This window comes from Lipophrys pholis (genome assembly GCF_963383615.2).
Source record: "Lipophrys pholis genome assembly, chromosome: 2".
NCBI classification, from domain to species: domain Eukaryota; kingdom Metazoa; phylum Chordata; class Actinopteri; order Blenniiformes; family Blenniidae; genus Lipophrys; species Lipophrys pholis.
Genome location: NC_137636.1, coordinates 12,154,801 through 12,168,025, shown reverse-complemented (window position 1 = coordinate 12,168,025; position 13,225 = coordinate 12,154,801). Strand labels below are relative to the sequence as shown.

Sequence of the window (13,225 nt, the reverse complement as noted above, 5' to 3'; positions counted from 1 at the left end):
TGTCATTGTGATCATAACTCATTAAAAAGAGATGGGGAATTGGAGCTATAAACCTTTATTAAGTGCCAAAGAAGTCAAATATATTGAGTTATGTTTCAGAGGGAACCGTCATTCCCAAGTCCCCAGAGTCTTTAGTCATTATAGATGACTGTGGCCAATCCTCATGAACCACTGAAACATCTATTCTATCGGTACTAGGATACTGACAATATGGAAAGTACTGCAATTTAAAAGAAAGTAAGCAAAATTAAAGTTTCTTACTTTTCTTTTCTTAGAATTGTTTCTCAACGTTTTAGAAAACTTGGATTCTTGCTAAAGGTGCCGTTTACTCTTTGCAGGGTAAATTAAATTTCCATTCAGTTTTTCCCTTTCATTACACTGCCTGGGGCTGTAAGCCATCAGTGAGAAGGAGTATCGAGGTAATTTGTGATTTCCTGCAAAGGGGCGGATGTGAAACAGCGTAATTCACCAACCTCAGCAACCTGGGGCAAGGTGTCTTCTGGAGGTTAAATATGTGGTGGAGCAGCTTTGTTAAACAGCTTATAGGGAGGTGTTGTTAAATTCCTTTGCCCAGCATGATTTATTGTGTCATGTTCATTTTGGGTGTCAGGGAAATCAAAAAAACAGATCTTCTTACATTTGTATGGCTGATAAATTTCCATTGCAAAAACGGAATCTCATGATGTGTTCTTATACATTGGTCAACTTACTTTATTGTACAAATACTGAAGCTTTACATGTTTGTCCACAGTAAGTCAAATATGCATTGCAGAACTAATCAATCGTCAACAGAGAGAATGAGTCGGTCAGTTAACTCTCACGGAATATCTTCCGTATGTGAATACAATGAAAGTAACAAGCGACATCTCTGCACTTCCTGCAGGGACATACTGGTAAGGTGGACAAACCTTTTATCAACGGGCTATTAGTTGACTGATGCCTGTAATTTTGTGGGATGTTTGCAACAGTTTGATCTACTTCTGTGAAATGTGTTTGCCTCTTCTCCTCCTCGCCTTTTCATCTTCCAAAAGTACACCTCTGAACGCTTACTCAGTAAATCAAGGCCATACTCACTGAGACTCCTTCAGAGTCTCTACTCTAATAATGACACTACAAAGGATTTTTTATTTTTTTTTGTACATCTGTGGATCGGATTTCTGCACGTCAGCTATAAGTAAGGTCTGAAAACGATAGCTCACAGTCTGTCTCCCGGTGTGTAGACACATATATCCCAATCCCCGCCAGCAAGTAAGACTGGGAAGATATAAGAAGCATTTTTAGATCCTGGAAAGGTTTTGCAAGATGTTTGTACATATTAGTTATACATTCTCCATGGAGGGTAATGTCCATCATTGCAGGGTATTCAGATTGATTTATCAGGCTTCAGTCAAGCTTTAAAACATCAGAGTCTCTTTTTCCAGCTTAGAAATCTTCAGTTTAATTTATGACCAACTTGTTAAATTTGTAAGAAGCAAGACAATAAATTATTTTCTGTTCTTCTGGCTCATGTTTAGGACAGAAGACTGTAAGAATCTCTACATTTTCTATATCTCCCTAGTCACAGCTTGAATATATACATGGTTGTCAGCTGGCAGCCTGTCGTCATTTGTAGTCTTGGCAGTTTCAAGCCTAAGATGTGAGGTTACGTGTGTCATCCATCTGTCTTTGGTGGCTCTGTCGAGATGCCCTGATGATCTGTCAGGGCCCTGGATGACTGATGGAGATGGAAGCTTTGAGTAAAAAAGGATGGGCCTCGAATTTTGATCGAGTATTACCTTCTATAAAGTTGGATTTCATATTATTTAAATGTTGGAAGAGATATTTTTCACCTTTTGGCCAGTTACATCTCCAAGGATTGCAGGTCCCTGTCAAGAAGAGGAACATGCACAGGAGAACTGAATAAAGTGAATATCTCCTAGTGAGCGGGCTATATTAGGCAGCATGTGAACATTTTGTGCTCAAAGTTGATGTGTTAGAAGCAGGAGAACTGGGATAAGGATATCAAGTGATCAATCAAGTTTTGACAAAAATCAAACAGTTATGGCGAGACAGTCAAAACATCTCAAGAACCGCAGCTCTCGACTCATTTCCTCTGTCTGTTCCTCCTAGAAAGAGTAAAAATTAAGTATCTCACATACCTTAGGGGCAGCATGGTGGTGCAGTGGTTAGTACCATCCCCTCACAGTGAATAAACAGGGCTTTTGTTCCACGGCTTCTCGTTCGCATGTTCTCCCTGCGCCTGCTTGGGGGTTTCCCCCGTGCTTTAATATGTGATCTGCAATTGGCCATAAGTGTTTTTGTAAATATTGTGTCTGTTGTGCTAGAATGTAGGCCCGCCTATGATGCACCCTGCCAGCTGGGGTGGACTCTCGCTCTGCATGATTGTCACTGTGACAGAAGCAAGGCAGTTCAGCAACAAAGCACTTCAAAATAACAAACAACAGCATCGCAACTATCGCAAGATTCAATGGAAATAAGAACAGTAAAAAGGTACAAATCTAGGAACATAAAAGCACCAAACTTTTTAAAAGAAGTTATAAACAGTGCTCACAAAGTAAATGGATTAAAAGAGTTGCTTCGTCAACAGCAACCCGGAATGCTGTAGTTCATAGCAAAGAAACAAAAACTAAGGATAATAATATTTAATATTTGCCTCGTCTAGGATATTTCTGATAACCACTACCACTACTACAAATCCAGCTCGGGGAAAAAGCTTTCAGGTTCAGGCTTTGACAAAACTTTTATCCTCAACATTCAAGATCTTTTTTTTTTCTCCGAGCTGAGATGTTTTAAGGTCTGTAGTTGGAAGCCGTCCTGTATCACAGAAATGAGAACATCTGCCGTTTCCTCCCACTGGAGGTTAGAAAACCTCTGAAAGGCTTTACCAACCGACTGTGCTGACCTCCCTAAAACTGCTTAAAGGCTTCCTGGGGGAAGACCTGGGCTTTCTGTCAGAGCCTGTAAATACCTGCTTGGGGATAACAGAAAAAAAGGAAAGTATTATGACCAGCAGAGACACGAGAAATTACACAGTGGCTGCAGAGAAACGCAAGGCACGCTCCTTTGTTAGTGCAAACTGTCATGTCACAGGGAAGCGGTGGGGGCAGCTTGTTGAGGGATTTGCATAGTTTGTGTTTGGCCTTAAACTTCATGGTTCGAGAAACACCAGTTGAGTGAAAAAAACAATTAACCTTCAATGCAATTTTCCACTAGGCTGTGGTCACATATGGCAGCAGGTTACAAAATGACAAGCAGCTGATTTGTTAGTTGTTATTGGGTTGCTTCATTCATTCATTCTTTCATTATCTGCCTTAATCTTGGCTATTGGTTAATATTGTTATGGTGAACCGGACTGATTTGTAGCCACAAAGAAAATATATGCCATTAGAGCCTTGAAGTGATGTAAATGACTCTTTCACTGAATAATATATTAACTTTCCAAATACACATCTTCATATGTGTATGTATTTCTGAAAAATGCACATTTTCAGAAAGCTTGCAGCAACACAAGATGCATCTAAAAAAAATTATATAATAAAACTATTTTTTTCATAATTTAATTCAGTTAAGCTTTCATATATGTTAGATTTCTTACACATAAACTGAAATGTATCAAGGCCTTTGTTTAATTTTTTATATTATTTTATTCTGTATTAAAAAAAAATATATATATATATATACATTGCATCAGGTGTTTTCCTTTAGTTTAATCAGAGATCGTAATTATTAAAAATAACATTTTAAAAATGGTTTCAAACCTTCTAGTTTATATGAATGTGGATAAAAATTAACAACATATTAGCTTTACAATGATATTTATAGATTAATCTGTATCTATTATAAATCTCGACTCTAAGAAGGTAACTTGCAAATTGGACAAAATATGCTAAATAGTAGTGTATTATCCATGTGTTATATAGAATTGGGAAATATTTGCCTCTCTTAGGCAGTAAATTGTAATTTGCTGTGATCAAAAAGCCATTTCACCACTTCTCTGTAATTGCTGGTGTTGAAAATATCAGGCAGTTTTCTGCAGACTCTCCTCCAACTCCTAACATGCTCCAAATCTGTTAATTTATGGCGAACGTGTATTAGCTGTATTTTATAGTTGGCACTGCACAACTTCACTTTGGCTCCAACTGGCATCGTGTCTGCTTTATAACTTCCAGCTCACACACACTTGATCTTTGGCAATTAGTTCTTGGGTATCAAAAATGTTTGAAAAAACAGTTGCAAGGCTGGCAATTCCCCATTTCTCAAATGCCAACTTGATTGATTTAACATCCCAAACTTTTAAAGGAATGAAAATAGAAAGAAGGGCCTGTTCAGCGAACTTTCGGCTCCAGCTAAAAACATTAAGCAGGAGCCGGCTTTCATGTGCCTACTTAGTTCCAACCTGACAGCAAATCACAGCCCGTTGAATCTCAGCAGGTGACTGAGCTGTCCTCTCTGCGGGTTTAACATAAGTCTGGGTCTGTAATGTCACTGGGAATTATATGCCAATCTGGATCTAGTGAGATTGTGGGCAACAAGATGGAAAGTATATTTTGCTGTAAATAAAGAACAAGCTACAGACCACATAAGAGATGTAAACAGTGGGTTTAATGTATTTCTTGAAGGATAGACTTTGTCTGATGTACCTGTTCGTTGTGCCAGCAGCAGAGTGGAACCTGGTGACATTATGTCCGTGTGTGGGCGAGCAGTAGTTTATGGTTGTAGTCAGGGAGAAAGTCAAGCTGTGACACATTTGTCTACTTTTAACTTCACTGTCTTCCTTCTCTCCGTGACGTCTTGTGACAGGCTCTGCTTGTCTGTTAGTCCTGGTATTAGTAAAGTGACGATGATTGTGTAAGTCAGTTCATTACAAGGGATTAACCCTGCACCGTGAAGGCAAAAAAAAAGAAAAGTTTAACCGCATATTTTGTGGGAGTCCAGCGTCTGAGTGGACTTCCGTCTCAGAAACACATATCACGTTTACTTTTTTCTCATTATGCACAGTCTCCGTCCCTTCAACACACAACGCGCGTCGGACAATTGCTGTTCCCCAAAGCCAATTTCTCCACAGCTGTCATTACTGATCCTGTTGAAATTAATTCGTACGGCACACTTTATTCATCGGCACATACAGAACCTGGTGTGATTTATAAAGTGAGTCACTTAAAATGATTATTTCCCATCTTTTATAAGACTCGCACAAACAGCAGGATAATAGGACTGCAGTCATAAGTCTTTTTCTCTGATTCAGGGTGCCGGGTTAGTATTTCACCAGCATGCACATTTATTTCTGCTGACAGATTCAATACTGGTTTGTACCTCTTGCTGTTCGCTGCATTGCCAGTGTGTGTGAATGTGTATATGTCCGTGCTTAACCTTGGATGCTTCTGAGGTTGTTTTTCTTTGCACCATCCCCTCTAATTGCACACATTGTGTCAGTTTTCACTTCTTTCTTCATATGTTAACAATGCCAGCTACACTTTATGTAGTGCTGTGTGAAACTACACATGTAGAGGAGTTGTCTCACTGCAGCGCCACCTTGCTGTTTCGTTCTGAACTTGGTTACCTTTCTGACGGTGTGTCTGCTGTTTGTGTCACTTCACCTTCTTTCTGTTTTCTCCTTTTCTTCTATAATCACCTTTTAGTTCCCATGTTCCTCTTCCCATATCGTAGATATAACAGATTTTTCCCTCGTACCCTTCTACTTTCTCCTCTGTGTCACACATTTTCTTCCCCGTTGTTGTTTCTCTAACAGTCTTTCCCTCCTTTAGGAGCTGCTTTTCAGCGTGTGCGCCCTTAACGTCATCTCCACCATTGTGTGTGCTCTCGCCACTGCAATGTGCTGTATGCAGATGGTCTCCACTGATGTGCTGCAGATGGTGAGTGCGACGGAGGGGCCGTAAACAACAATAGCTGGCTTTATTTTCTTCTCAGTGACCACCATGCATTTGAAAGAAAATCAGCTTTTCACTGTGAAGATTACCATCATCACAGCCAGCAGAGGCAGCCCAGGAATGATGCAGCCACGTTTATCTCCTTTGAGACACCAGAGAGTTATGTTTGACTCATCCTCCTTGGTAAATACAATTTAATGTAGGCACACAGTGAAGCTTCCATGGGACCTCTCACACAAAATGTGTTGAGCATTGGATTTCTTCCCAAAAGGCGCACCGTTCTCACTATGGCCCTCTTTGGCCATTTCACATGGAGCAATGGGGCTGTTACCAACGGCTAAAAGTTTTCTGCCAGAAGGAAAATTTGCATAGCCAGGCTCCCTTTGGGTTTCACATCAACTAGAGATATTTCATGTCCCTAAAAACATCAACAACTCACAAAAGGTGGAACAATGCTGCCAACATGATGTATTAAACAGCTTGGCAGTACTGTCTGATGCAAGATGCTTCAACACAGTTCCTGAAACTAGCTGTAAATTTTGGGCACAATGAACAAGTCTGAATAATAAAACAGGTGTTCTGAGCTGTATTTGATTTGACAATCGGCTGAAGAGGCAGGCGATCAGTAGCAGGCTGAAAAGTGACCAATAAAACTTTAATTCATCTCCACAGAACCAGTTGCAGATTACTGAGTTTTGTGAAATCATTAATGTTCATTGCAACTGGATATTGAAAATGTGAAAATGATTATTTAATGTGATTCTTTTTACAAGAACGTGTTGTGCTGTTTTATATATAAAAAAGTGTCATGCAGTAGTTCTTCAAATTGGACAAATAATCGGAAAAAGGCATTTCTAAAACCTGTTAAAAACAATTACAACCAAAGTGCCTTTTAATTTTCTCTTACTTCTTTTCCTATTAAAGAGTCAGCAGACGGTGGTAAGAAGCTTATTACTTCACCAGCCATTTAAATAATACAACATTTAAAAGTATGAAGTGGAAAGTCATTCTCATCTTGACATAAGATCTTAATTTAGAGCAGACGTTGCCTCAGTGTGCAGCATTAATTATCTGAGCAGTAGACAGACCAATTTTTAACCAAACTGTCGTGACATAGAGATGGTGGCAGGTGATGTCTCATGTTAAACAAAGTAGAGGCATTGTATTTGCCTTAAGCAGACTGAACATATCCATGCATAAGCTGGAGAGCTAGATAAACATTAAAAAAAGCATTATGTAATGAGAGCTACCACCGAAGCTAATATTTACACAAGCAGGAAAACCTCTATAAATTCGAGTGGCTGAACATGGTGGTATCCAAGTATTGATTCACAGAGAAGTAAAGAACAAAAGCTCTGTGTCTTATCTCCAGCAGCCTTATCGAGCCTCCAAGAGTGGCCTTGTTTTCATTTACCACAAAAAGTGTTAACCTTTTTTTTAGCTCAGTAAATTTAGGCTGGTCAATAGCGGCGGTGGCAGTCCAGAGATTAGAAGAGCAGTTACTGGAAAGTCGTCCCACTTAGAGACGTCTGAGTAGACTGGATGTGCAACCGAGGTGCCCCTGAGCAAGGTGGAAGACCTCATGTCACTGAACTAGTGTTGTTACTGCAAACAGCAGTGAAAATCTCAACACATGTAATTGCTTGAAATAACAGCTGAGAGGTGCTATAAAAAGTTCACATGAGCGTAATCATTTGCTCCAGGACGAAGTGGGTTTGAAGTGATGAATTAACAACGAAGGACTAAGCATGTGTAATAAAGTCCTGATAACGGTTCCTTTTATGCTGCATTTCAGTTTATGCCACACAGAGCGCGAGCCCTGAATGCTGACTGTATGACCCCCCACGGAACCATCCTCCACCAGACACTGGATTTTGATGAGTTCATTCCCCCCATCCCCCCACCGCCGTACTACCCCCCGGAGTACACCTGCACCCCCTCAATGGACGGACAGAGGTGAGAGGCAAAGCGCTAACGATCAGCATCACGTCGTCAACTGTGGTACCGTAGAGAGCTCTGGGATTCATGGTTACTTTCAGGAATACATAAATAAAACATGTGTTCGCTGATTTGTTAATAACCATAATCTGATAGGTGACAGTTACAAGTCTAGTTGTAGGACCTTTGAAATAGGACTTTGCTGCCTGAAGTACTTTTCTTCCTCTAAAGCGCATCTTTGTCTGCAGTTAGTGGAAAAACCACAACATTTCTTTTCACTAAAATCAGTAGCAAGTGAAGACAATCCAGAAGTTCAAATTTGTGTTGTTAAGTAAAACAGAGACTACAAGTTCTTGCATTCGGATTATTGTGGGAGGAATACATTACTACTTATAAGGCAGTAAAAGGCATCTCACAGAGGGAAGATGAGAGTGAACATCTTCCCTCAGGGAGATGCCTTTTCTCAAGTTGTTTTCCTCAGAAAAAGTACTGGGTATTGAAAACAATCAGTGCAGAGATATTCATAAGACTTTCAAATGTTTTGAAACAAAACAAAACAAATGAAACTAGAAGTCTTCAGGTTGTCGAATGTCATCAAATTACCAGCATTTTATACTTTATCTCATATGTATATCTGTGAAAGGAATAAATAGAAAATGAGAAAACCCAAAACTTCTTGAATGGTGCACAGTTCAGCATTAGCATGCCTGCATTCGTGGATTATATATATATGCAAACACTAATGTGGAAATCTTTTAGGCATGTGTGGGTAGAAAAGTCACCAATCCATCAAGTAATACGGCCAGGAAGGACATCTGATAGGCTCCAATTTATTCTGCAACAGAGGACGCCAACCATTTGCTTAAAGAACTGTGGCTCCTGGGGAGTGATAGTGTCGGTCTATGTCAGTGGGGAGGAGTCTGTCTGGGGTTAGAATAAGAGACAGAACGATTTCATCAAGCCTAAATCCACAGAAAGTCTGTGATTTGTTCTGCTCTCAGATTTTGGGAAAGAGCTCCCTGCAGAATTCCTTCAAAAACTAAGTGGATGTATGGATGGATGGATGGATGGATGGCTGGATGGATGGATGGATGGATGGATGGATGGATGGATGGATGGATGGATGGATGGATGGATGGATGGATGGATGGATGGATGGATCTCTATTATCTATCTTCATTGTTGCTCAATGTTCAAAGACTGTATTGACTGTATTAGATGCTGTTTCCAGAACATATTGAGATACAAAACACAAGGTGCCACAAGGAGTGTAGACAGGAGGATGAAGATGAACTAAGACAAGAGAGTAGAACAGGTGATTACACTGGAGACAAGGGTGGAGGCGGGGCGAAACAGATGCATGGACAGACTGAGATCTTTGTACCGATGCCAGAAGGAAGGGTTTGACCAGAAGCAAGTAGAAATCATTGAGGCACATGAAGGACGGAGCAATAAGACGCGAGTCTGTTGAGATCGTTTGAATACTGTATGTTTTATTATTGTTTCATTCAATTTAATGTCTGATTTTACTGCAAAGCACTGTAGTAAGTGTTGTAAAGGGCTTCATAAATAAGTGTTGACTGACTGAGTGATGAGGAGAGAGATGGTGCACATGAACATTGGCCACACCATGAAATATTTTTGTACCACAGACCAATGACAGGTTCTAAGACTATAGAATGACCTTCACTTAGAAAAGACAAACCAAAAACATACCAGGAACAATACCCGAAGATACTGTAGATAATATGATATATATTACAGTTGTAGTCAAATGAGGGATTGAGTTCTCTTATTGATCATTATAGTCTGTAGAAAAGTGATCACAGACAGAAACCAAACCCAAGAACAAGGATACCAGCTGACTGAGAATGGGAGAGGCTGAAGGGGTGAAGTAGAATGAATTTGTTTGTGGTACAGTACCAGCATCAAGTCTTTTAAGAATTCATATTTAGCTCAGTTTGTCGTAACGCAGAATTGTCTGTAAAGTGTTGAAGCAGAACATAAGCAACATCTGCATCCAGAGACCAAACTAAGCTGCGGCGTGCGTGAGTGCATGTGTGTGAGTGGGTACTGCCTTGCTGTGACCGTCACATGTGTCACCATCCTCCCTGGTCAGCTCAGAGCATTTTTCCCCCCTTCAGCAGCTGTGACATCCTCGATTCCCCGCTGCTGTGAGAGATCAGACGACCCCCACCCCCCCTCCTTCCCCACCACTACCTCCATTTCCCTCATCTTACCAGAGAGATGCCGCCATGGTGGCCATTTGGCTGGAAGCCACATCTGTTTGTCAATTATGCCATAAATATATACAAGGCAGAGGACGCATTTATGAGGTCCCTGCTCAGGGCCAGAGATGTGTCATGACATCATCATGCCTCAGATGATTGGTGGAAACTCTCAGGTTGTATTTCATGCTCTGCCACTTTAGAGGAGAATGAGGTTGTAATTAAAAGATACGACAGCACGCATGGCTGCTTATTCTTAATTGGCACCTCCTAAGCCTGTGGTTGGGTTATAATATCGCACCAATACTATCTAGGCTGGAGTGCTGGGGACAAGAGCATTTCTCCTCTCCTTCCTTCCCCTCATGTTTTAATAACCTGCACTCCATTCTCGACTTAGATATTCACACCAGCGCTGCTCGTTTCTTAATCACTCAACACAGTGTGACAGGCTGAATGCTCTCTCCACTTTTTTGTATTCCAGTTATTGGACATCAGATTTATTTTCACACCGTGTTGTTTGTTTGACTCTCTGCTTTTATCCCCCCCGGCAGAGGCCTGCATCTGGACTTTCCCCATTCTCCCTTCAGTGCCATCTATGGGGTTCCTATCAACAGCCCGGGGACGCTGTATCCCACAGACCTCCCCCCTCCGTATGAATCTGTGGTGGGTCAAACTCCTGCAAGTCAGGTGAGGAAAAACATCCAGCTCTTTATTCCTTAAAATACTATAATAACTACGGGTGAAAACTAAGGGCATGTCTCACTTCTGAGACAGTTGACACAGACAAAACTGTCAAACTGTGAACATTGTGATCTATTGCTAAATTACTAAATATATTGTAAGTGGTAAATCTAGCCAGAGTCACTGGTTTTATTATTTATTTCTTAAATTCTCACAGCAGATTACCTGAAAAGGTCTAATAATTATGTTTCAAAATCCTGTTTACCTGTTTTAGGTGCTACTACACAACAATAAAGCGTGTTATTTCCAAATGAGAAACACGAAATATAGCTTTGTGAATGTCACTGTCACGGTGTATATGTACATCAAATATTGTGTCCCACTTTTCTTTTTTCTTCCTATTTTCATTCAAGGGAAAAACATCAGTCAGATGCACTGGTGCACAACAGTGAGAAATGTTTCGCTGAAGCAAAAGATAAAAAAATGAAACAGTGTTACTGTTACTATAACAAGTTTAAAGCAGAGCCGTCTCAAATGTTTATATTTTCCACAAATTAACACAAAAGCTCTGCTTAACTCAATGTTTGGAACCAGTCTTTCACAAATGGATTCTGTGAGTTGGACGTAGAAGACGTGTGAAGAAATGCAGATGTTCCTCAATCAAACTGTTGTTTGAATGTTTTTGCAACATTTGTGGCTGTCCTGTAAAATAACTAAGGGTATATTTTTCAGACGAGCAGCAAAAATAATCCCAGGTTTCACCCTGTTTCCTCAATATTAGCTTACATTCAGTGTGCTGTTTCCATCTATACACTTCTTAATCTTTGTGTAAGTGGATGATCAGAATCACACTCCTATAAGACATGTAATCTCTTCGTTAAAGATTCAAACATATATATCTTAATGAGACATCTCTCAAAAGCAAGTGGATTTCAAGCTTAATTAGATCCCAAATGTGAAAAATATGTTTTCAAAGGGCTGCATGGCAACCATGAATTTCACCAAACCATCTGATTCATCAGATGTTCAGAGGGTTTTTGTATCAAGCCTGTGAGTCAAAAATCACAGCAAATATAAGACGATGTGTCATCTGCTGCTTCAGCTTTGCTGCAGTAGTCTGACTTGACTGTCAAGTTGAAGTGATCAGAGATTTGTTGTTTTTTTTTCCGTTTTTTTCAGGCCGAAGCTTTGCTGCATCTCATAGTCCCCTGCTAAAAATAACCTCCTAATGTGCAAGCCAAATCCTTTTATCTTCTGTTATATTCTCAACATCATTCAACACCTTGGGCTTTTAATCCACTGTTCCATTATACATGTTAGATCCATAGTTCTCGTCAAACCTATTTTAAGCTGCGCCCTTCAAAAACGATTCAACACAAGGTTTTCTCACCTGAAATAGATTAGGAGCATATGTGAGGAGAAAATATTGGAAACAGGAAGCGATTTATTGGTTTTGTGAAAGAACCGTCAGAGGACAGAATAAACTTCTGACATGTCGTATACTGTGACTTCAAAAGAGGTTGTAATTAAAATTCCTTATCAATCCCTTCATGAGACTGGGGGGGTACTTTGTGAAACTGGGCTTCTCTCCATTCACCCAGATAAACTCATTGACTTCTATTCACTCACAAAACTGCCATTAGGAAAACTGGTATATCCACAGTCTTTTCTTAATACTTGCCAGTCAGTCTGCTAGTAACTTTATGTATTTCCTCGTACCCAAAGTCTATACCTACTTTGGTTACCCTTCTTTTCTGCAGTAGAAGACTGGCATCATCTGCAACCGACTTTAAATCTCAGCTTATTCATTTAGCTCTCCTCTTTCAAAAGTATAATTGTAGTAGTAGTAGTAGTAGTAGTAGTAGTAGTAGTACAATTTCATTGCACTTACTTTTAGCCATTTCCTTAATAATATATATCGCTGTAACAACGACTGTACCTAATACTGAGGACTGGAACAATAGGCTGTTAAAGCAGTTGGTTTTTTTTAACTCTTTAATATGTTTTTTAAAACATTACACAAATATTACTCTTCTAGGATCTGTAAAGAGACGTTATACATTTGGAATATTTGTTTTCATTTTTGTTTTTCTATCCTTACTGTTATAAACCTTGTGTAATCTTCATTGACTTGTGGTTCTCTGTCACTCTGCCTGGTTAAATAAAGGTTTGATGATGATAATATTCGTGGTAATGTTAGTTTCACTGGTGCCACAGCTCTCTGAAGTGAGAAAGTAAAACCAGTGCATTGTGGTCTTACAGAGCCCTCTACAGTCCATTCGGTGTTATTGAAGGCTCAGTGTCAAATTGTTGTTATGCAATACATAAAGTACCATAAAAAGTGGAGCCTTTATTTGCCTCCAACACTGAGCCTTCCTGTATTCAAATCGACCATGTGTATGGGAAATGCTTTCACACGAAAGTCTTCCTCAACCAGCTGCAATTTCAAGGAAGTTATGGTTCAAACCAATATGAATATAACTTGCATGA

General features: G+C 39.9%; 1 protein-coding gene across 1 annotated transcript in view; it reads left to right on the top strand.

Annotated features, from left to right (window-relative positions):
• Positions 1 to 13,225, top strand: part of fam189a1 (family with sequence similarity 189 member A1) — a gene marked incomplete at both ends in the record, with an annotated part of 115,484 nt that overhangs the window by 96,772 nt on the left and 5,487 nt on the right. Inside the window, 3 exons of the mRNA XM_080493468.1 lie at positions 5,766 to 5,873; positions 7,684 to 7,844; positions 10,606 to 10,741. Coding sequence (XP_080349594.1) covers positions 5,766 to 5,873; positions 7,684 to 7,844; positions 10,606 to 10,741 — 405 coding nt within the window. The remainder of the gene's footprint in view (positions 1 to 5,765; positions 5,874 to 7,683; positions 7,845 to 10,605; positions 10,742 to 13,225) is intronic.